Raw genomic sequence first — 25442 nt, forward strand, 5'->3', positions numbered from 1 at the left:
CAAGGTATTTAATGGCATTTTTCTCTTTTTACTGTATAGAAACAGAATATATTTTATCATTTTTCAGTGAAGATTTGTTCAATGAAACATTCATTTTCATGATTTCTGTATCTGGTCCCTTTTTTTGTTGTTTTAGTAAATACCTTGTAATCTGGGTCCCGGCGCCCGAGACCCGGAGCGTCCCGGCGCCCGAGACCCGGAGCGTCCCGGCGCCCGAGACCCGGAGCGTCCCGGCGCCCGAGACCCGGTGTTCGCGGTGAACGTTGATCTTGTTCGACATATTGTGAAAAACAATACACTACAGAGTGCAACTTCCACTGATGCCAACCTGTTACTATCCTTCATATCAGTTATAAAATAGAATAAGTGGCAATTCAAAAATATAGAATATTTAATAATCATAAAATCCCTTTGATCCATAATAAAAAATGCTAATGTATGTACCTTATAATCATAACAGCAGAAAATATCTGTCAGACTTAAGTTGGTGAATGGTGAGGTATTAAATTCTACTTCGATTGTGCTTTACACCATTTTTACTGCATCTAAATGCTCCCCCTGGTGAGTTCCAGTAAGATCCGGAGCAATTACTGCAAGATTCCATCACCTTATCAATGAACAGTCCATTTATCTCACAATTTATAAACTGATCACTCCATTGCACTGACTGGGGATCTGGTTATATTCTCCCCAAGCCAACAAGAAGGTCTGAGTTTAAACTTCTCACGGAGTCAGTGAGGATCAGGCACTGGCTCATTATCAATCTTCACCTCTGTGGGTCACATCCAAAGTCTGAATTCCAATATTTCCAAAATGTTAGACTCCTTTTAGTGTCCAGTTGCGTGTTGTAGGTGAAGGTTCCTCGTAGGAGCTTATTACTATGAAGACTGGCGGAAGAACGAGAAGATCAGGATAGCTGGCACTGCATCGATGAATCCCTTCGAAAACAATTGGGTGAACAGAAGTATCTGACTGAAAGTAAGTCTGAGAGTTAAAGTGTAGACACTCCTTGGGATAAGGATGGTTGGGGAGAAGGGGGGGGGGGGGTGGAAAGAGAAGCCAGACAAGTGCCAGACAATGACCATCTCCAACAATTGTAAACAATTTTACAACACCAGGTTATAGTCCAACAATTATATTTGAAAATCACAAGCTTTCGGAGGCTTCCTCCTTCCTCAGGTGAATGTCAAGAAATCCTCGAACCTTTCGCATTTATAAATCACAGAACAATACCTGGTGATTACAGATAATCTTTCCAACTGCCCGTTGTCAAGGCAATCAAAGTGTTCAGACAGAGAGGTGTTACCTACAGGACCACCGAATATACAAACAACCAGAGAGAGAGAGAGGCAGAAACAGAGAAACATCCGGAAGGAAGAGAAAGACAGCAAATGACCCATTATATTAAAAACAGATAACTTTTGTTCGCTGGTGATCTGTAATCACCAGGTATTGTTCTGTGATTTATAAATGCGAAAGGTTCGAGGATTTCTTGACATTCACCTGAGGAAGGAGGAAGCCTCCGAAAGCTTGTGATTTTCAAATATAATTTTTGGACTATAACTTGGTGTTGTAAAATTGTTTACAATTGTCAACCCCAGTCCATCACCGGCATCTCCACATCATCTCCAACAAGAGAGAGTCTAACCACCTCCCCTTGACATTCAATGGCATTACCATCGCTGAATCCCCCACCATCAACATCCTGGGGGTCACCATTGACCAGAAACTTAACTGGACCAGCCACATAAATACTGTGGCTACAAGAGCAGGTCAGAGGCTGGGTATTCTGTGGTGAGTGACTCACCTCCTGACACCCCAAAACCTTTCCATCATCCACAAGGCACAAGAGTGTGATGGAATACTCTCCACTTGCCTGGATGAGTGCAGCTCCAACAACACTCAAGAAGCTCGACACTATCCAGGACAAAGCAGCCCACTTGATTGGCACCCCATCCACCACCCTAAACATTCACTCCCTTCACCACCGGCGCACAGTGGCTGCAGTGTGTAGCAACTCACTACAGGAGTAGCGTACCATCTACAGGATGCACTGCAGCAACACGCCAAGGCTTAGAAACATAGAAAATTTACGGCACAGAAGGAGGCCATTCGGCCCATTGTGTCTGCACTGGCTGAGAAATGAGCCACCCAACCTAATCCCACTTTCCCGCATTTGGTCCGTAGCCCTGCAGGTCACGGCTCTTCAGGTGCACATCCAGGTATTTTTTTTAATGAGTTGAGGGTTTCTGCCTCTCCCATCCTCTCAGGCAATGAGTTCCAGACCCCCACCACCCTCTGGGTGAAAATTTTTTTCCTCATTTCCGCTCTAATCCTTCTACCAATCACTTTAAATCTATGCCCCCTGGTTATTGACACCTCCGCTAAGGGAAATAGGTCCTTCCTATCCACTCTATCTAGGCCCCTCATAATTTTGTACACCTCCATCAAATCACCCCTCAGCCTCCTCTATTCCAAGGAAAACAACCCCAGCCTATCCAATCTTTCCTCATGGCTAAAATTCTCCAGTCCTGGCAACATCCTCATAAATCTCCTCTGCACCCTCTCTAGTGCAACTACATCCTTCCTGCTTCTATATTCAATGCCTCGGCTAATAAAGGAAAGCATTTCATATGCCTTCTTAACCACCTTATCTACCTGTCCTGCTACCTTCAGGGATCTGTGGACATGCACTTCAAGGTCCCTCACTTCCTCTACACCTCTCAATATCCTCCCATTTATTGTGTATTCCCTTGCCTTGTTTGCTCTCCCCAAATGCATTACCTCACACTTCTCCGGATTGAACTCCATTTGCCACTTTTCTGCCCATCTGACCAGTCCATTGATATCTTCCTGCAGTCTACAGCTTTCCTCCTCACTATCAACCACACGGCCTATCTTTGTGTCATCCGCAAATTTCTTAATCATGCCCCCAAAATCGTTAATGTATACTACAAAAAGCAAAGGACCTAGTACTGAGCCCTGCGGCACCCCACTGGAAACAGTCTTCCAGTCGCAAAAACACCCATCGACCATTACCTTTTGCTTTCTGCCACTGAGCCAATTTTGGATCCAATTTGCCACATTCCCTTGGATCCCATGGGCCTTTACTTTTTTGACCAATCTGCCATGTGGGACCTTGTCAAAAGCCTTGCTAAAATCCATGTAGACTACATCACTTACACTACCCTCATCGATCCTCCTTGTCACCTCCTCGAAAAATTCAACCAAGTTAATCAGACACAACTTTCCCTTAATAAATCCGTGCTGACTGTCCTTGATTAGTCCGTGCCTTTCTAAGTGACAGTTTATCCTGTCCCTCAGAATTGATTCCAATAATTTGTGGTTAGGCTGATTGGCCTGTAATTACTCGGTCTATCGTTCGCTCCCTTTTTAAACAACGGTACAACGTTAGCAGTCCTCCAATCCTCCGGCACTACGCCTGTATCCAGTGAAGTTTGGAAAATGATTGTTAAAGCCTCCGCTATTTCCTCCCTGGCTTCTTTAAACAGCCTAGGATACATTTCATCTGGCCCTGGTGATTTATCTACTTTCAAAGATGCTAATCCCCTTAATACTTCCCCTCTCACTATGTTTATCCCATCCAATATTTCACACTCCTCCTTAACTTCAATCCCTGCATCATCCCTCTCCTTTGTGAAGACAGATGCAAAGTATTCATTAAGAACCATACCCACATCTTCCGCCTCCACATATAGGTTACCTTTTTGGTCTCTAATAGGCCCTATTCTTTCCTTAGTTATCCTCTTGCTCTTAATGTATTTATAAAACATCTTTGGGTTTTCTTTGATTTTACCTGCTGATATCTTTTCGTGCCCTCTCTGCTTTCCTAATTTCCTTTTTAACTTCACCCCTGCACTTTATATACTCCTCTAAGCTTTCCGTAGTATTGAGTTTCCGGAGTCGATCATAGGCTTTCTTTTTCTGCCTTATCTTATCCTGAATGCTTCTTGACATCCAGGGGGCTCTAGATTTGGCAGCCCCTCCCTTTTTCTTTGTGGGACTATGTTTACCCTGAACCCCTTTGAATGTCTCCCACTGCTTGGACACTGATTTACCTTCAAGTCGCTGTTTCCAGTTTACTTCTGCTAAATCACTTCTCAGTCTAGTAAAATTGGTCTATCCCCAGTTGAAAACTTTAACTCCTGCTCTGTCTTTGTCCTTTTCCATAACTATGCTAAAACTAACTGTATTATGATCACTCCCACCAAACTGCTCTCCCACTGCTACTTCTTCAATCTGCCCCTCTTCATTTCCTAGAACTAAATCCAGAACTGCCCCTCCTCCCCCCCCCCCTCGTTGGGCTTGCTAATTACTGGCTAAAATATTCTCCTGTATGCAATTTAAGAATTCTGCTCCCTCTATACCATTCACACTGTTTGTATCCCAGTTAATATTCGGGTAGTTGAAATCCCCGAATATTACTGCCCTATTGTTTTTGCACTTCTCAGAAATTTGCCTACATATTTGCTCCTCTATCTCCCTCTGACTGTTTGGGGGTCTATAGTACACTCCCAGAGTATGACTGCCCCTTTTTTGTTCTTTAGCTCAATCCATAAGGCCTCATTTGATGCTCCTTCTAAAATATCATCCCTCCTCACAACTGTAATTGTTTCCTTAACCAAAATTGCCACCCCCCTCCTTTTTTATCCCCCTCTTTATCGCGTCTGAAAACCCTGTAACCAGGGACGTTGAGCTGCCAGTCCTGCCCCTCTTTAAGCCATGTTTCTGTAATAGTTAAGATATCATACTGCCACGTGTCTATCTGTGCCCTCAGCTCATCCGCCTTATTTCCTATACTCCTTGCATTGAGGTAAATACATTTAAGTACTGCCAAACTCCTCTGTTGTTTATTTTCTAACCTTCGTTCCCTCTGCCTTTCAGACTCACCCACTAATTTTCTGCCTTCCATTTCCAGTTCTGACTTTATCTCATCTGAATCCACACTCAGGTTCCCATCCCCCTGCCAAGCTAGTTTAAACCCGTCCCGACAGCACTAGCAAACCTCACAGGCCCTGTTGAGGTGCAACCCTCACCCTTCTTCGACAGCACCTCCCAAACCCGCGACCTCTACCATTTAGAAGGACAAGGGCAGCAGGCACGTGGGAACAACACCACCTGCACGTTCCCCTCCAAGTCACACACCATCCCGACTTGGAAATATATCACCCTCCCTTCATCGTCGCTGGGTCAAAATCCTGGAACTCCCTACCTAACAGCACTGTGGGAGAACCTTCACCACACGGACTGCAGCGGTTCAAGAAGGCAGCTCACCACCACCTTCTCAAGGGCAATAAATGCTGGCCTTGCCAGCGACGCCCATATCCAATGAATGAATTAAAAAAAGGGGTGGGTGGGGGGAGAAGGGGGTTTGAGGGGGAGAGGGCAAAAGGGGGGTGAGGGAAAACTACCGGCTACTTGCCGGTTTTCGAGAAATCTAATCCTGATGGAAGTTTAACAAGAAAGGTCTACGTTCCTCCTCCTAGGACGATGTGGGTTACTGTGATTCAGGAGCTGATATCCCAGCTGTCTGTGGCACTCGCACTGGACAACTGTCAACCTGCTACACTTAAAAAAACTGATCAATCCTCATGTCAAGCATTTAGATAGTAGAGAGAAGCAGATTGTTCCCAGTAGATGAGGATCAAGAACGAGGGGCCAAAGATATAAGATTAAATGTAAGAGATTTAGTACAGAGGGCGGGAGAAACTTCTTCACAGAGAGTTGTGAGGACGTGGGATTCACTTCCAGGGTTAGTGATTGAGGCAGAAACTGTGTCAACATTTGAGATTAGACTGGAGAGGTGGGTGAAGGAAAAGAGGACACAGGGATATGGGAATAGAGCAGGTAAACGCGATTAAAACTATTTGCTTGTGTGGAGAGTAAACACTGACACGGATGCAATTGGCCTGTTTCCGTCTTGTACCATTGGTATGTTTTCAATGCATATTTTGAGGAGATTGTCCCCATCATTTTCTCCTGGTGGCTACACTTTGGCACATTATTCAACGAGCAATGAAGACCCGACTGAAGTACATGACAGTGCACCTGACCTGGGAGTCAGGCAACTTTCACTACACAAACAAGAGAAACTCCATATTACAAAAAAGACATAGAGGCACTAGAGAAAGTGCAAAAAAGATTTACAAGAATGATACTAGAACTGAGAGGATACAACTATCAGGAAAGACTGAACACGCTGGGGCTCTTTTCTCTAGAAAAGAGAAAACTGAGAGGTGACCTGATAGAGGTCTTTAAAATTATGAAGGGTTTCGATAGGGTAGACATGGAGAAGATGTTTCCACTTGTGAGGAGTCCAAAACTAGGGGCCATAAATATACGATAGTCACTAATAAAACTAATAGGGAATTCAGGAGAAACTTTGCCACCATGTGGAGTAGTTGAGGCGAATAACATAAATGCATTTAAGGGGAAACTAGATAAGTATGTGAGGGAGAAAGGAATAGAAGGTTATGCTGATAGGGTGAGATGAAGTAGGGAGGGAGGAGGCTTGTGTGGAGCATAAACACCGGCATGGACCAAACGGCCTGTTTCTGTGCTGTAAATTCTATGTAATTCCATTGCCAGCACCATCACCTCATCCTATACAGAGCTCCACAGCGAGACCCTCACCCTATACAGAACTCCACAGCGAGACCCTCACCCTATACAGAGCTCCACAGCGAGACCCTCACCCTATACAGAGCTCCACAGCGAGACCCTCACCCTATACAGAACTCCACAGCGAGACCCTCACCCTATACAGAACTCCACAGCGAGACCCTCACCCTATACAGAACTCCACAGCGAGACCCTCACCCTATACAGAGCTCCACAGCGAGACCCTCACCCTATACATAGCTCCACAGCGAGACCCTCACCCTACACAGACCTCCACAGCGAGATCTTCACCCTATACACAGCTCTACAGCGAGACCCTCACCTTATACAGAGCTCCACAGTGAGACCCTCACCCTATACAGAGCTCCACAGCGAGACCCTCACCCTATACAGAGCTCCACAGCGAGACCCTCACCCTATACAGAGCTCCACAGCGAGACCCTCACCCTATACAGAGCTCCACAGCGAGACCCTCACCCTATACAGAGCTCCACAGCGAGACCCTCACCCTATACAGAGCTCCACAGCGAGACCCTCACCCTATACAGAGCTCCACAGCGAGACCCTCACCCTATACAGAGCTCCACAGCGAGACCCTCACCCTATACAGAGCTCCACAGCAAGACACTCACCTATACAGAGCTCCACAGCAGTCCCTTCACCCTATACAGAGCTCCATACTGAGACCCTTACCCTATACAGAGTTGCCATCTCAGGGAGGAATGGTACTCAGAGCCCAGTCTGGACATGGGAGCAAAATTCCTTCATTTTTTATTGTTAAGTGACATAATTTATAAACTGTTTGTTGTCACTAATGTTCCAAATCTTATGTTAAAAAATTGCAAAATCTTTTTTTTGAACATATAATCATAAAAAGGGATGTTATTTGCTGCCCCCCCTTGGATGGAAGATGTAATTGTGCTTGAATATGAAAGCGGCCTTCGAACACCGATGTTGTTTTAAGTGACTATTAATCTTTGGGGGCCGCACAGCTTCCAGTCACGATGAGAGATTTCAGTTCCTGCTCATTAGAAACAGCTGCCGCCCGCTGGGGACAGGCTGCCAGTTTTGGGCATTCAATTAAAGTAAGGATGTGAGAGCCACAGAACAGGCTCAAGGGGCTGAATGGCCTCCTCCTGTTCCTGTGTAACAGGCTCGAGGGGCTGAATGGCCTCCTCCTGTTCCTGTGTAACAGGCTCGAGGGGCTAAATGGCCTCCTCCTGCTCCTGTGTAACAGGCTCAAGGGGCTGAATGGCCTCCTCCTGTTCCTGTGTAACAGGCTCAAGGGGCTGAATGGCCTCCTCCTGCTCCTGTGTAACAGGCTCAAGGGGCTGAATGGCCTCCTCCTGTTCCTGTGTAACAGGCTCAAGGGGCTGAATGGCCTCCTCCTGCTCCTGTGTAACAGGCTCAAGGGGCTGAATGGCCTCCTCCTGCTCCTGTGTAACAGGCTCAAGGGGCTGAATGGCCTCCGCCTGCTCCTGTGTAACAGGCTCAAGGGGCTGAATGGCCTCCTCCTGCTCCTGTGTAACAGGCTCAAGGGGCTGAATGGCCTCCTCCTGCTCCTGTGTAACAGGCTCAAGGGGCTGAATGGCCTCCTCCTGTTCCTGTGTAACAGGCTCGAGGGGCTGAATGGCCTCCTCCTGTTCCTATGTAACAGATTCGGCAAGATTCACTAGGATGATGACAGAGATGGGAGGATTATGGTTAGGGTGAGAGGGTTACGAGGAGATCGAACCAAAGTGCTTAAGGTGATGACAGGGTTTGCAAGGGTAAATACTGAAAGATTAATTTGCACTACTGGTAAATCAGTAGCAAGGGAACAGGAAGTTAGGATTAGGACAATAAACAAGAACTCTAGCCTCTTGACCTCCAGTGGGGTACTCACACACGATGGGAGTGGAGTGGAGTGGTGGCCCCTGCCCATCGTATTGAGCCCGTCCCCCTAATAGGGTTTGAGAGTCAGGCTAATGACCTGTCTACATAAAAAGGGTCTTTGTTACAGAGAGACCTCAGACTATGAGCTGTGGGATGTAAAAAGCAATGGAAGAAATGGGTTGCTTCGTGTCACTGGGCACGGAAGAGAAAGAATAGTTTAAGGGAGAGGGCAGGAAAATCTTTTTCATGCAATGGGTCATTAGATCATGGAATGCTTCACCATAGCTGACGACTGAGGCTGAATCACTTGTGACATTGAAGGGAGAATTAGATAAACAATTGAAGGTTGGGGAGGGAGCATGGAAATTGCATTAGCTGCAATGGTGGAGTTAGCACAAGCACAGTGGCCAAATGGTCTCCCCCATCACCGACCGCCAAGGCCTCAAACTGAACGAAGCAGGAATTATACACAACACAGAAACAGGCTATTCTGCCCATCCAGCACCTGTCGGCATTTACCCTCCACACGACAAATAGTTCTAATCATATTTACCCTCCCCTTTTCCTTCAGTCCAATCTAAGCTTGAGTTGGATAGATGTTATTTGTCAGAACATTAAGTGTGGAATTGGCTACTCCTTTCAACAGACCGCTCACAAACTGCATCGTCAGTGACTCTCAACTTATCCCATTTCCTAACGGAAGTGAGTAGCTGCAGGGAAGTGTCACAAGGGGAAGAGATTGAGAATCTCCCCTACAGCCAACGGTAATCCAGCAAAATCTCAAGGGTGCCTACCCGATAGCACAACAAGTTTACCCAGCCAGAATGTGAGCCACACTGACTAGGTAAATCCCAGTGACCCCTGGGTTATAGAGAGGAGAAATCAGCCAGGATTCCTGCTCCTGGTCACTGTCCAGTGACCCCTGGGTTAGAGAGAGGGAAAATCAGCCAGGATTCCTGCTCCTGGTCACTGTCCAGTGACCCCTGGGTTAGAGAAAGGGAAAATCAGCCAGGATTCCTGCTCCTGGTCACTATCCAGTGACCCCTGGGTTAGAGAGAGGGAAAATCAGCCAGGGTTCCTGCATCTGATCACTTTACAGTGACCACTGCCAACACTCACTGTCTAGGCTTGCACATGAATAATGATGCTTGAGCAAGATCATTACCAGGAAACTGCACCCCGGGGTGAATCAGCCTCTTCAAGAGAAATGGGGAGATAAATTGAGGGTGAGAGAAAAAGAGAGAATTCCAGGTCATCTGTCATTATTCAACCAGAGCTGCTGCATTCCACACAAAACATCACCAGGCCCCGGCACACGATAGATATTATACATGATGCAGTGACCCCTCTGAGAATATCGGTGGCACCAGAGTCCAGGGTCAGGCTTCAACCTCTCAGTGACTAGAAGGAACCACCCATAACAAGTGCTTTACTGAGAGACGAGTCCCCAATGAAGAGGGCGCGCAAGGATCGGGGGATGAAAAACTGGTTTGAGAACGGACCCATTACAGACTTGAGCTGAAAGAAACAGATTGGCCAATACGATGATGCAGCTTAAGTAATGTCACTTCCGTACCTTGCTGCCTCTCAGAACTGCCCACACCTGCCGTCAGCTAGCACTGCTCACGTCTGCCTCTCAGCACTGCTCACGTCTGCCTCTCAGCACTGCCCACGCCTGCAGTCAGGTAGCACTGCTCACGTCTGCCTCTCAGCACTGCCCACGCCTGCAGTCAGGTAGCACTGCTTTCTGTGTGTGTCCATTGGTTTGTGGTTGTAAACTGCACCCTGTTCCGCTCCCTCCATGTCTTGTATTTGTGACTACTCTTCCTCCAGGCAAACCTCGCAATGCTCACCATGAACACCCAGGACACCACATACATGGCGACTCCTCCCAGCTTCACAATAAGGAGGGGCACAGGGGAAGATAATTCACAGTACAGCAGCCAGCCCCCAACCCCAATCCGCACACTGGAAAAAAGCAGCACGAATAGGAAGTCCACGGCGTCTCCCAGCAAGGTGTGGTGACACCCAGATTCTCGAAGGAACCAGCGGGTCTGGAGGAGTGGATTGGTTAACTCACTGCCGAAGATGACCGCATTGACCTCAGTGGCCGAGTGTTGTAATGCCAGCACCAGAACGATGCCCAGGATACTGAGGCTATGGTGAGACAGCATCACCAGGCCCTCCGTTTGGAAATAGATACACCAGCACATATCAAATATAAAATAGCCCAACGACAGACACAGCACCTGAGTCTGGAGCACAGTGTTCGAGGAACCTGCAAAATATAAACACAAATTGCATTTAACCCTTGCAGCTTTGAAACCAAAATATTTCCACTCAGCAAATCTCTCTCTAGCTCAAAAACGATATTTCCAAAAGGACATAGTGACATCACATGCAGTTATTTAATTTTCTTGGCCTTAAACCACATAGAAGCAAGTTATAAATAGAACACAAAGAGCAAAATGCTGCAGGTGCTGGAAATCTGAAATAAAAACAGAAAATGCTGGAAACACTTAGCAAGTCAAGCAGCATCTGTGGAGAGAGAAACAGGTCTATGATCTTTCATCAGAACTGTTTGGAGAACCTGCAAAATACAAACATGTATTACACATGAACTGGTGTAGCTTTAAATCAATATAAATAGAATAGACCGTGTCCAACAATGATGTGCAATGGAGCATCAATGAACAGCATCATGAAGCAAACAGAGGTCCCGATCACAGACACTCAGTGCTGCTGTGTGAAAGGCAGACACTGTCCCTACAGGGATGGGACAGGCCAGGTACCCTAACCACTGAGAGACTGAAGCAAAAGTCAGATTAATCCCCAGAAGGTGGAGCAAGAATCAGAGGGAGGGTCACCACAGACTGCTCTCATACACCATTACACAGTCACCACAGACTGCTCTCATACACCATTACACAGTCACCACAGACTGCTCTCATACACCATTACACAGTCACCACAGACTGCTCTCATACACCATTACAGTCACCACAGACTGCTCTCATACACCATTACACAGTTAGCACAGACTGCTCTCATACACCATTACACAGTCACCACAGACTGCTCTCATACACCATTACAGTCACCACAGACTGTTCTCATACACCATTACACGGTCACCACAGACTGCTCTCATACACCATTACACAGTCACCACAGACTGTTCTCATACACCATTACACGGTCACCACAGACTGTTCTCATACACCATTACACGGTCACCACAGACTGCTCTCATACACCATTACACAGTCACCACAGACTGCTCTCATACACCATTACAGTCACCACAGACTGTTCTCATACACCATTACACGGTCACCACAGACTGCTCTCATACACCATTACACAGTCACCACAGACTGTTCTCATACACTATTACACAGTCACCACAGACTGTTCTCATACACCATTACACGGTCACCACAGACTGTTCTCATACACCATTACACGGTCACCACAGACTGTTCTCATACACCATTACACGGTCACCACAGACTGCTCTCATACACCATTACAAAGTCACCACAGACTGCTCTCATACACCATTACAGTCACCACAGACTGTTCTCATACACCATTACACGGTCACCACAGACTGTTCTCATACACCATTACACGGTCACCACAGACTGCTCTCATGCACCATTACACGGTCACCACAGACTGCTCTCATGCACCATTACACAGTCACCACAGCCTGTTCTCATGCACCATTACACGGTCACCACAGACTGCTCTCATACACCATTACACGGTCACCACAGACTGCTCTCATGCACCATTACACGGTCACCACAGACTGCTCTCATACACCATTACACGGTCACCACAGACTGTTCTCATACACCATTACACGGTCACCACAGACTGTTTCATACACCATTACACGGTCAACACAGACTGTTCTCATACACCATTACAGAGTCACCACAGACTGTTCTCATACACCATTACACGGTCACCACAGACTGTTCTCATACACCATTACACAGTCACCACAGACTGCTCTCATACACCATTATACGGTCACCACAGACTGTTCTCATGCACCATTACACGGTCACCACAGACTGTTCTCATACACCATTACACGGTCACCATAGACTGTTCTCATACACCATTACACGGTCACCACAGACTGTTCTCATACACCATTACACGGTCACCACAGACTGTTCTCATACACTATTACACGGTCACCACAGACTGTTCTCATACACCATTGTACGGTCACCACAGACTGTTCTCATGCACCATTACACGGTCACCACAGACTGTTCTCATACACCATTACACGGTCACCACAGACTGTTCTCATACACCATTACACGGTCACCACAGACTGTTCTCATGCACCATTATACAGTCACCACAGACTGTTCTCATACACCATTACACGGTCACCACAGACTGTTCTCATACACCATTACACGGTCACCACAGACTGTTCTCATACACCATTACATGGTCACCACAGACTGTTCTCATACACCATTACACGGTCACCACAGACTGCTCTCATACACCATTACAACGGTCACCACAGACTGCTCTCATACACCATTATACGGTCACCACAGACTGCTCTCATACACCATTACAACGGTCACCACAGACTGCTCTCATACACCATTATACGGTCACCACAGACTGTTCTCATACACCATTACACGGTCACCACAGACTGTTCTCATACACCATTACAACGGTCACCACAGACTGCTCTCATACACCATTATACGGTCACCACAGACTGTTCTCATGCACCATTACACGGTCACCACAGACTGTTCTCATACACCATTACACGGTCACCATAGACTGTTCTCATACACCATTACACGGTCACCACAGACTGTTCTCATACACCATTACACGGTCACCACAGACTGTTCTCATACACTATTACACGGTCACCACAGACTGTTCTCATACACCATTGTACGGTCACCACAGACTGTTCTCATGCACCATTACACGGTCACCACAGACTGTTCTCATACACCATTACACGGTCACCACAGACTGTTCTCATACACCATTACACGGTCACCACAGACTGTTCTCATGCACCATTATACAGTCACCACAGACTGTTCTCATACACCATTACACGGTCACCACAGACTGTTCTCATACACCATTACACGGTCACCACAGACTGTTCTCATACACCATTACATGGTCACCACAGACTGCTCTCATACACCATTACAACGGTCACCACAGACTGCTCTCATACACCATTACACGGTCACCACAGACTGCTCTCATACACCATTATACGGTCACCACAGACTGCTCTCATACACCATTACAACGGTCACCACAGACTGCTCTCATACACCATTATACGGTCACCACAGACTGTTCTCATACACCATTACAACGGTCACTGAAGGAGTGACTGACCTCTGACCATTCTCTCCTTGAAAAGTGATACTCAAAAAAGAGGACCAGGAGAAAGTGCCCGAAAGAGAGGAACTCTCACCCTCAAATAAATAAACGCACAGGTCCCAGCCAAGTATGTTATGTGATGAGCCTGACCTCTGGAGAGGTAATGTGAATGATGAATTGCTTTGTCACTTGTGGAGCTATTTACCCGATCACACTGTGATCAGGATGTAATACTCCTCCCTGTCGGGCATGATCAGAATCCGTGCTGGTGATATTACACAGTCTGGAGACTGGCCAATCACCTGGTCAGCTCTTGGCCTCCCACAGTGGGAAGTCTAACACTTAACACAAAAGTTAATCCATTTTGTGCACAGATCGGTGACCAACACCAGACAGTTAGAAATGGGTTTAGACACAACTGAACTATAACCTTAATTTGTGACTGAACACATTCACTGACATGTATTACAATGTGATCCACTGGGTCAGTGCACTTCAGTATTGGAAGGGCAGAACATGAGACCAGTCAGTTACTGAGTGTTTTACATAGAACATACTCAGAAATCTCCACTTGCCAGGGTCAGCACGTGTAAAGAAGATGCAGCCAAGTGTGCAGCTGAGCACAGGTCCTGGAACAGAGTTAACCAGTCAGGTAGTGACTGCATTCTTGGGTTCAGGAGCCCCACAAACCAGTATAGACTGAGCCGACCACAAGCCCCTAGTCTCTGGAGAACGGCCAGTCTGACAGAGTCCCAGCAACACAGAGCCAACTGACGCTTGACTGCTGACTGCACCCACCTTGTTGATTTAAGAATGAATGACTGAAACTATCTCTTCCACCCCCAGCCTATTCAAGAACCCACCTGGATGACTAAAGGCCCAGGGCCCATCGATAAATCCAACGTACGCAGAGAGACAGACACTGAGGACACCGTGGACAAGGGTTACCAGGCGACAGCTCCACTCATAGCGGTGATGGCTGTTGAGCTGACAGAAGGAGATGTAAAGTGAGGCCCAACCGATGAAGCTACAGATCACCTGGACCACAGGGGCAGCCATCTCACTAGAAAGGACAAAAACATTAATACACGGGTATGATCAGACACTCCAGTAGCCGGGTGGGGGCACAGCTGGATCGTGAAGTAGGAGATATGTTCACAATCCACATTCATCTAACCAATAAACAAATCAGCACAGGTCACCCAGATCTACCAGTTATAGATGTAAACAATCTTACAACACCAAGTTATAGTCCAACAAATTGTTGGACTATAACTTGGTGTTGTAAGATTGTTTACATTTGTCAACCCCAGTCCATCACCGGCATCTCCACATGATGGCTACCAGTTATAGGGCAGCAATGACTTGATGCCAGGTCAGCTTCCCACTCGGCTAAGACCTACAAGACAGAAAAATATAAGAAACTGCCCGTCTCACCAGGAACAAACAGATAACGATAAATCATCCAGAGATTTACAAACACCATCAGTTCCACTACAGCAGGCTGCTAGGGAGTTTGATGCAAAACCGCTCACATCTGGATTCAAAACTCATTCTTACTCAGGTCAGAAAAACCTGCTACTGTAACTGTCCAACGAAGCTCTCCCTCCATCCCCTGGTACTGTGGTGAATGTATTCCCCAAGCGATTACAGACACAGTCACATTAGCTTTAGTTTAGTGTACAATTGTGGTTGTACATTTTCACTTGCCAGCAATATGCAGCTATCTATAGAATATAATGCAGAGTCGGGAGTCATTGCAATCAGAGACTTTGATGTCATAAACTGCAAAAGCAAAGCCCAAACTCAACTGTCCCCCAAACCCCTCGATTAGATTCCAGCCTGTACCTCCCTCCCGGGTATCTGTTATTCTATATATAAACCCCCCGAACCCCTCGATTAGATTCCAGCCTGTACCTCACTCCCGGATATCTGTAATTCTATATATAAATCCCCCGGACCCCTCGATTAGATTCCAGCCTGTAACTCACTCCCGGGTATCTGTTATTCTATATATAAACCCCCCGAACCCCTCGATTAGATTCCAGCCTGTACCTCACTCCCGGATATCTGTAATTCTATATATAAATCCCCCCGGACCCCTCGATTAGATTCCAGCCTGTAACTCACTCCCGGGTATCTGTTATTCTATATATAAACCCCTGAACCCCTCGATTAGATTCCAGCCTGTAACTCACTCCTGGGTATCTGTTATTCTATATATAAACCCCCTGAATAGATTCCAGCCTGTACCTCCCTCCCGGGTATCTGTTATTCTATATATAAACCCCCCCGAACCCTTCGATTAGATTCCAGCCTGTAACTCACTCCCGGGTATCCGTTACTCTAGATTTTTTTAAAATTCATTTTTGGGATGTGGGCATCGCTGGCGAGGCCGGCATTTATTGCCCATCCCTAATTGCCCCTTGCGAAGGTGGTGGTGAGCCGCCTTCTCGAACCACTGCAGTCCGTGTGGTGAAGGTTCTCCCACAATTCTGTTAGGTCAGGAGCTCCAGGATTTTGACCCCGTGACATAGGAACATTAGGAACAGGAGGAGGCCATTCAGCCCCTTGAGCCTGTGACGCCATTCAATCAGATCATGGCTGATGTGCACCTCAACTCTATTTACCCGCCTTTGCTCCATATCCCTTGATACCCTTACCCAACAAAAATCTATCGATCTCAGTCTTGAAAGCTCCAATTGACCCCCAGCATCCGCAACCTTTTGGGGGAGACAATTCCAGATTCCCATTACCCTGATTTCGCTCCTGAATTACCTAGCTCTAATTTTACAATTGTGTCCCTTTGTTCTTGATTCCCCCACCAGAGGAAAGTTTCTCCATATCTACTCTATCAAATTCTTTTAACATTTTAAATACCTCGATCAGATGGCCCCTCAGTCTTCTATGCCCAAGGGAATACAAGCCAAGTTTACGCAACCTGTCCACATAATTTAACCCCTAAGCTCCGGTATCATTCCGTTGAACCTGCGCTGTGCCCCCTCCAATATATCCTTCATCAGGTGTGATGCCCAAAACTAAACGCAGTTTCTCCAGATGGGGTCTGACCAAGGCTCAGCTGAAGCATAACTCAGAATCATAGAAAGGTCACAGCACGGAAGGAGGCCATTCGGCCCATTGAGTCTGTGCCGGCTCTATGCACGAGCAATCCAGCTAGTCCCACTGCCCCGTTCTATCCCCATAACCCTGCAAATTTTTTCCTTTCAAGTACTTATCCAGTTCCCTTTTGAAGGACCTGATTGAATCTGCCTCCACCACCCCCTCGGGCAGTGCATTCCAGATCCTAACCACTCGCTGTGTAAAAATGTTTTTTCTCATGTCACCTTTGGCTCTTTTGCCAATCACCTTAAATCTATGTCCTCTAGTTCTTGACCCTTCAGCCAATGGGAACAGTTTCTCTCTATCTACTCTGTCTAGACCCTTCATGATTTTGAATACCTCTATCAAATCTCCTCGCAACCGTCTCTGTTCCAAGGAGAACAACCCCAGCTTCTCCAGTCTATTCACGTAACTAAAGTCCCTCATCCCTGGAATCATTCTAGTAAATCTCTTCTGCACCCTCTCTAAGGCCTTCACATTTTTCCTAAAGTGCCGTGCCCAGAACTGGACACAATATTCCAGCTGTGGCCGAACCAGTGTTTTATAAAGGTTCATTGTGACTGCCATACTTTTGTACTCTATGCCTCTATTTACAAAGCTCAGGATCCCGTATGCTTTTTTAACCACTTTCCCAACCTGCCCTGCCACCTTCAACGATTTGCGTACATATACCCCCAGATCTCTCTGTTCCTTTACCCCTTTTAGAGTTGTGCCCTCCAGTTTATATTGCCTCTCCTCATTCTTCTTACCGAAATGCATCATCTCGCATTTTTCTGTGTTAAATTTCATCTGCCACGTGTCCGTCCATGCCACCAACCTGTCTATATCCTCTTGAAGTCTATCACTATACTCCTCACTGTTTACTACCCTTCCAAGTTTTTTTGTCATCTGAAAATTTTGTAATTGTGCCCTGTACACCCATGTCCAAGTCATTAATATACATCAAGAAAAGCAGTGGTCCCAGCACCGACCCCTGGGGAACACCTCTGTATACTTCTCACTAGTCCGAAAAACAACCATTCACCACTACTCTGAAAAACAACCATTCACCACTACTCTCTCTTTCCTGTTACTTAGCCAATTCTGTATCCATGTTGCTACTGCCCCCTTTATTCCATGGGTCGCAATCTTGATGACAAGCCTACCAGGCGGCACTTTATCAAAAGCCTTTTGAAAGTCCATATACATCACATCAACCGCATTGCCCTCATCTACCCTCTCTGTTACCTCATCAAAAAACTCTACCGGGTTAGTTAAACATGATTTGCCTTTAACAAATCCGTGCTAGTTTTCCCTAATCAATCCACAATCCACTTCCTCCCCTTTGTATTCCAAACCCCTTTGAGATAAAGGCCAACATTCTATTAGCCTTTTTAGTTGCTTTTTGTACTACGACTTTTTAACGATTTGTGGACTTGGACTCCCAAATCACTTTGCTCCTCTACAGTTCCTAGTTTCTCACCATTTAGAAAATATTCCAATTTATCTTTCTTGGGACCAAAGTGGATGACCTCACACTTCCCCACATTGAACTCCATTTGCCATTGTTTTGCTCACTCACTCAATCTGCCTATGTCCGCTTCTTACTTCCTGCTCCCATCTGTACACAATACTGACCCTCCTAACTTACTGTCATTGTCCCATTATTTTGTCCATTACCATTTTCTTACTTATATTGAATCCAATAAGTTGCTCCTCTTGGTTTACGTTTCGTTTCCCTTCTATCACTGGTATCTTATCCTCTTCCTCTACTGTGAAAACGGATACAAAGCTGGGTGGGAAAGTAAGCTGTGAGGAGGACACAAAGAGTCTGCGAAGGAATATAGACAGGTTAAGTGAGTGGGCAAGAAGGTGGCAGATGGAGCATAATGTGGGGAAATGTGAGGTTATTAATTTTGGTAGGAAGAATAGAAAAACAGAATATTTTTTAAATGGTGAGAAACTATTAAATGTTGATGTGCAGAGAGACTTGGGTGTCCTGGTACAAGAAACACAAAAAGTCAGCATGCAGGTACAGCAAGCAGTTTTGAAAAGTAAATAACATGTTGGCCTTTATTGCAAGGGGGTTGGAGTACAAGAGTAAGGAAGTCTTACTACAAGTGTACAGGGCTTTGGTGAGACCACACCTGGAGTACTGTGTACAGTTTTGGTCTCCTTACCTAAGGAAGGATATACTTGCCTTAGAGGCAGTGCAACGAAGCTTCACCAGATTAATTCCTGGGATGAAAGGTTGAGTAGAATGGGCCTATACTCTCTGGAGTTTAGAAGAATGAGAGGTGATCTCATTGAAACATATAAGATTCGGAGGGGGCTTGACAGGGTAGATGCTGAGAGGCTGTTTCCCCTGGCTGGAGAGTCTAGAACTGGGGGTATAGTCGCAGAATAAGGGGTCGGCCATTTAAGACTGAGATGAGGAGGAATTTCTTCACTCAGAGGATTGTGAATCTTTGGAATCCCAGAGGGCTGTGGATGCTGAGTTGTTGAGTATATTCAAGACTGAGATCGATAGATTTTTGGACTCTAGGGGAATCAAGGGATATGGGCTCGGGCAGGAACATGGAGTTGAAGTCAAAGATCAGCCATGATCTGATTGAATGGCGGAGCAGGCTCGAGGGGCCGTATGGCCGACTCCTGCTCCTATTTCTTATGTTCTTATAAAGTACTTGTTTAATAAATCTGCCTTTATCTTGTTGTCTATTACAGTATCATCTGTGCCTGTCTTTAATGGGACCACATCTCCTTTAGCCACTCTCTTACTCTTAGTATACTTATAAAAACTTTTACTATTAGTTTTTATATTACTGGCAAGCTTTCTTCATATTCCGTTTTGCAGCTCTTAATATTTTCTGTGTCCCTTTGTTGTTTTCTATATTTCCCTCAGTCTGTTGAATTACCACTTTTGTTGGCGTTTGTGTAAATCATTTCCTTTAGCTTTATACTGAGTCTTACCTCACATGTTGACCATGGCTGCTTAACTGTACAAGTGGAACTTCTGCTCTTCAGGGGAATGTATTGTTCCAAATACTTAACTGAACACCTCCCATTCTTTGTGGGTTCACCTGTTTAGACCTCAGCCCACCCTAACGTGTTCAGTTCACATCTCATTCCTTGAGTTTAAACCCTTGGTTAGTGCGGGATTTTTCTGCTGTAACTCAGTCCCACTTATTTGTTACCGTCAATATATTCTCTGCACAGGGTGGGTTTGATACAACCTTTAGTGCCGGGCTCCCGGTGAGGTTGGGGTGACCCGGGCCCCCGGGTTAATCCTCTTCATTTACCCATCACTGGCTCGGTGCGGAGATTAGAAGCGGCCTGACCGCGGCTCACATCCCTCACTGGGCCTGTCCGGCTCCTTACAGCAGCATTAGGGGGGCTTAACTTCAGGAATCTCCGGGAACCCGGCCCCGGGAACCCGGCAACCCGACCCCCGGTCCCGGCAACGCGAATCCCGCCCCCCGAAACCCGGCCTCGGTGAGACGCGGCGCGCATCTAATCTCCCCCAGTGACCGAGCCTCCAGCACACGGCCCCAAACCCGCACTTACTGCTCGCATATTGTTGTATAAAGGGAGAGGGAGCCGACCCAGGCTCACCACCACCGGGCACCGAAATCACGGCAGCCCGAGGACAGAAAACCAGGCCCCGTCACCATGGAAGCTGCCGATAGGGATTATCGGGCCCCGCCCCCGGCCTCCCAGTCCCCAGGCCCCGCCCCAGTCCCCGGGCCCCTCCCTCGGCCCCGCCCTCCCAGTCCCCGGGCCCCTCCCTCGGCCCCGCCCTCCCAGTCCCCGGGCCCCGCCCTCGGCCCCGCCCTCCCAGTCCCCGGGCCCCTCCCTCGGCCCCGCCCTCCCAGTCCCCGGGCGTGACGCCGTGTGGTTCGGGCCGCACAGACGGAACCGGCGGCAGCGCCTCCGACTGGTGGGCACAGACTGCGCGGGCCCGGGAGGGCGGGGGGAGAGGAGCGGGCTGGTGTGCGCGCGCGAGGGGGAGGGCGCGCGCGAGTGGGGGGGGGGCGCGAGTGGGGGGGAGGGGGCGCGCGCGAGTGGGGGGGAGGGGGCGCGCGAGGGGAGGGGGCGCGCGAGTGGGGGGGGCGCGCGCGAGTGGGGGGGGAGGGCCGGCCCCCGGGGTGTGGCGGTCGCGGGTGGTTTGATTGCGGTTTGAGGATGAGATGCTGCGAGTAACCGGGGCTGCGGAATGAGGCAGGGGATTAGTTGTATTTTGTTGCCGAGTTTGGTAAAAACTTTATTCCTTTAAATGTCCAAAGTTGCGGGCGCCCCGGGCTGGGGGACTCGGGCCCCGGGCCCCGGGCTGGGGGACTCGGGCGCCCCGGGCTGGGGGACTCGGGCCCCGGGCCCCGGGCTGGGGGACTCGGGCGCCCCGGGCTGGGGGACTCGGGCCCCGGGCCCCGGGCTGGGGGACTCGGGCCCCGGGCCCCGGGCTGGGGGACTCGGGCCCCGGGCCCCGGGCTGGGGGACTCGGGCCCGCTGCTGGTCACAGTCTGTGGGCTGAAGAATCGCAATATTGGTGGGACAGGGAAAGCAAGAAATTAACAGCGTGACTTTCATAAATATTCAGCAATTTAGTCCCGCGCTTTATTCACAAAACGCCACTTGACAGAATAAATTAAACTAAACTATTGAAAAAGGAATTAGCAAACAAACATTTGAAGCTGTTATACGTCATTAGTTGCAGCGAGTTCTCGGCCCATCCTCAACTCCAATCACAGGGAAAGGAGTGTGTAAAACAAGGAAAGATTGTTCGCCCCATCCCATTAGTCCCAGGTTCCTTCACCCCCAATCCATAATCCCAGATTCTTTCACTCTTCCCTGAAGTATATTATTTAATTTAACTCTTTATTTCCTCTGTGAGGACACCGGAGATCCTGTGTGTTCACGAACCTTGTCGAGTGACAACCTGGCAGGAAATGTCTCTCTGAACCCTTGCCTAATTTAACTGAATTCTATCAACTGGGTCTATGGAGTCCCAGTGGGGCTGGTGGCACTGGCACTGGCCCTCGGTGCACTGGCAGGAGGAATACTTTTAACTGGATATTCTTCCAACTTGATTAAGAAACAAATCCTTCATGTTACTGCTTTATACATGCCCGCCGTTATAAAACAGCCCTGGGGCCTGGTATCAGGGAGTGGGAACTGGGTCACAGCTCAAACTCACCATTCGGTGGCTGATGATCCTAGCCAGTCTCTGTAGGGAAATAATCAAACTACGCCCAGGACACTGTACTTCCCGTTGGTGTGATACACACCTGACCTCGTGTACTAGGAACACACCCGTAGTATAGGGTCTGATGTGTGCATAATGTTGTAATTCCCAAATCAAGTTATTCTATTTATAATCATATCCTCGACTACACAGAAATAGCATAATGAAGTGGTTATTGGTTGTACATGAAATAGTGTCACATTCAGTACTTAATCTTCCGAGGGAAGGCAAGAATTAGTTATTCAATTCATCAGAGAAATTACAAAAAAGAAATTTAACACTGATAAATATAAAACGCTGCTGCACATTTTCTTTTCAACCAAAGTGTTAAGAGTACGCAAAGATTAGGATTCAATTGCTGCAGAGAAACTCAGAAAGCCCTAGGAGAAATAATACTCACTGCTTTCACTATCTGCTCAATGTGGCAAAGTAATTAAAAAGTTGACAATGTTGGGATATGTCTCTAGTGCTTGTGCTAATGCCCTGGTCAGACCTCAGTGAGCTACTGTGTTCAATTCTGGCCACCGCACTCAAAAAAAATCTTTGGAGGGGGTGCAGAGGGGAACAGAACTGATCGCAATGTAAAGGGAGTGACGATCAGCACAAATCAGAGTATCAAGCTTTACAGTTTAGAAAGCCGGTAAATGAAATATAATATAGATCAGGTAAATCTAACATATTACTTTAAAGTAAGCCAAGAAAATCGAAGCGGAGGATATGAATTGAAATTGGTGAAAATAGTCAAAGCGGATATTCAGAGAAACTTCTTTACTCGAAGGCTGTCGGAACCTGCGGCCGGGCAGAGGAGCAGGCAGAGAGCAGGCGAGGGGAGGATCATTACGGTACAAACTTATTTTATAGGATATAAAATATCCAGAAGTCTTTGGAGTGATTTGGATTGTCACCTGATGCTGCCATGTTTGTTTACGCTGATCTGGAGGATAGGGAACTGCGTGGCGATAATTCCAAGATTGCTGTTTGTGGGCGAGTACGGTGGAGGGATGGGACACATCAGCTGATGTGTTTAGTTTCAGAGGGTGAGCTACAATCCCAGACGCTATAATGGGGAGCTAGAGGGTTGAATATGGATGGGCCAAATGGCCTTTTATCACTGACTTACTCATTCTTTAAATGAATTGATTTATGTACAATAACTCAAGAGCCAAATATTAGGCAGGGCACATAACAATCGTAGACGCAAATGTTAATCTCAATCCATTATTCGTATGCCCACTCTCCGAATACCAGCAGCATTAAAGTCAGCACTGACACCCACCCCAAATCCTGACCACTGATGCCAGCCCTACATTACTGCGGGAGCTTAAACCAGTCCATCACACGGAGTCAAATACAGAGTCAGTGATGTGCTCAGTATTAAATTCAAACTGTAAATTAGTAAAATGCAGTTCATCACATCAGAACATGAAATGTGCCTGTAAACACGTAATATTACACAAACTGTGATGGGTCAGGACCAGTACACAGTGAAAGATTGGCAGGAACTTGTTACTGTATCTTGCACAGAAAGAAGACAGCAATCAGTCACTGGGTAGAATCTAAAGGTAGAAGGTGGAGGCTTTAACGGTCCATTAGCTTTAATTGGCAGTGAAGACAGCACATCGATGAATCCATTGGAGCATTATTGCTGATTCCGATGTTTGCATTCTCTCACTACAAAACTCTGGTATAAAACGTTGAGTATGACGTGTGCAGGTTTGGCGCTGTGCATCCTCGCCATGTATCTGGACACTGCGCCTACTGGACATCGAGAAGTGTGGAGAGCTGAAGATAAGGCTCATCATAGAATGGAGTTATCAGAATGTCAATTACTCAGTGCAGGAACGAGGGACCATTCCACCAGAACCGTGAGCTGGAAAACAAAGTAAACAAACTGTTTTTAACTAAGCACCATGGTGGCCATGAGCATAGAAACAGGAAGCAAGTAGATCGAGGCAGGTATCTGTAGAGACCACCCACAAATCTGTACTGGAGCTGGAACTGTTCCTCCCCGCCATGGTCCTGAGTGATTGGAATGGGTGGGGCAGGCGCTCATCTCTATGGTTAGATAGGCAGGGCAATGGGCCTGGAACCCAGAGCAAAAATACAGAAAATACCTAAAGGCTGGAGGAGAAATCAGCAGGGATCTCTACACCTATTGGCTCAAGCTCCTGTGTGTCTCACGTGGACTCACACTCTGCCCAGCACCCTGTCTGATGGTCAAGTTCTGTTCCCTTACATTTGTGTCTCTGCAGCACCATGAGTAGAGAATGGGCATGATGGAACCAGCCCCAGGTTTGACCACATTAGCAGAATGTGAACCAAGGCACTGCGATAACAGAGAGCACAAGGCAAGAGGGAATCAGCTTGTGGTGTAGGAGCAGTCAATTCCTCTTTGTGGGTTGAGTACTGTACTGTTTGGTCGGTCAGTCACTTGCATTTAAATAGTGCGTTTCACGTCCTCTGGATGCCCCAAAGGGCTTCACAGCCAATGAAGTACGTTTTTTTTGGAAGAGTAGTCACTGTTGTAATGTAACCCTGTACAAGTAACCATCAATTTCAAGGTCAATTTGGAAGCTCCTCTTGCTTCAATTTGTGGTCAAAGGTCAGGATTAACAGATCCCTCTCCTGTGTTACTTACCCAGAGTTGGTGCCAAGACTTGATGAGCTGAGCCCGGACTGGTTGCTTTGTGATGTGTGCACAGTGGCAGTGGATGGTGCATTTGGTGATGATGATCTGCTGGGGCTGCCAGACAAACTGGTGGAAGACACTCCTGGGAGGGAAAGGAACAAAACACTTTGAATTGCCCCTCGATTCAAGCACTCAAATCTGGGGGAGCAGAGTCCCCTCTATTACCCACAGCATCTGTGCCCTGGAAAATCAATTCTGCCTCCAGTAACTCCTCACCCACTGGTAACAGGTCAAACCCGGGGCGGAGAAGAGGTCAGCGACCATGGAATAGGATAACCAAAGTCTGATGATAGAAGCTTATCACTCGGAGCTAACAGGCAGAAACAATATTTATCACCTTTACATAATCATCATTCAATTGTAATACAAAATTCTTCACTCTGATTTTATGTAATCTCAACTTCCTCCAGTATAAATCTGCAAGTGCTTCCACACAGTGAATTGCTAACCTGAGATTTGATAAACTGAATATTTCAGAGCAGG

General features: G+C 47.1%; 2 protein-coding genes and 1 long non-coding RNA gene across 3 annotated transcripts in view; 1 reads left to right on the forward strand and 2 right to left on the reverse strand.

The window, feature by feature from the left end:
• Positions 1 to 1574: 1574 nt before the first annotated feature.
• Positions 1575 to 20667, reverse strand: tlcd5b (TLC domain containing 5b). Its single transcript, XM_067970808.1, has 3 exons — positions 20596 to 20667; positions 14796 to 14995; positions 1575 to 10795 (listed from the first exon to the last, which is right to left on the reverse strand). The coding sequence occupies exons 2-3, from the start codon at positions 14989 to 14991 to the stop codon at positions 10248 to 10250; spliced, it is 744 nt and encodes a 247-aa protein (XP_067826909.1). The 5' UTR covers positions 14992 to 14995; positions 20596 to 20667; the 3' UTR covers positions 1575 to 10247.
• A 223-nt stretch (positions 20668 to 20890) lies between these two features.
• On the forward strand, positions 20891 to 25395 carry LOC137301362 (uncharacterized). Its single transcript, XR_010958283.1, has 2 exons — positions 20891 to 20968; positions 24913 to 25395. It is a non-coding gene; the product is annotated as an uncharacterized lncRNA (long non-coding RNA).
• The window catches only part of pou2f3 (POU class 2 homeobox 3), a 32301-nt gene continuing 29083 nt past the window's right edge, over positions 22225 to 25442 (reverse strand). Inside the window, exons 12-13 of the mRNA XM_067970809.1 lie at positions 24909 to 25041; positions 22225 to 24140 (exon numbers count right to left, since the gene is read on the reverse strand). Of these exons, the coding sequence (XP_067826910.1) occupies positions 24101 to 24140; positions 24909 to 25041 (173 nt within the window). The 3' untranslated portion in view covers positions 22225 to 24100. The remainder of the gene's footprint in view (positions 24141 to 24908; positions 25042 to 25442) is intronic.

The sequence above is a fragment of the Heptranchias perlo genome, chromosome 33 (assembly GCF_035084215.1).
Source record: "Heptranchias perlo isolate sHepPer1 chromosome 33, sHepPer1.hap1, whole genome shotgun sequence".
NCBI lineage: Eukaryota > Metazoa > Chordata > Chondrichthyes > Hexanchiformes > Hexanchidae > Heptranchias > Heptranchias perlo.

Coding starts and splice junctions, on each gene's coding strand:
- tlcd5b (XM_067970808.1), bottom strand. CDS start 14,991: ATGGCTGCCCCTGTGGTCCAGGTGATCTGTAGCTTCATCGGTTGGGCC. Junction 10,796..14,795: donor CTGGGCCTTTAGTCATCCAG/GTGGGTTCTTGA, acceptor TATATTTTGCAG/GTTCCTCGAACACTGTGCTC.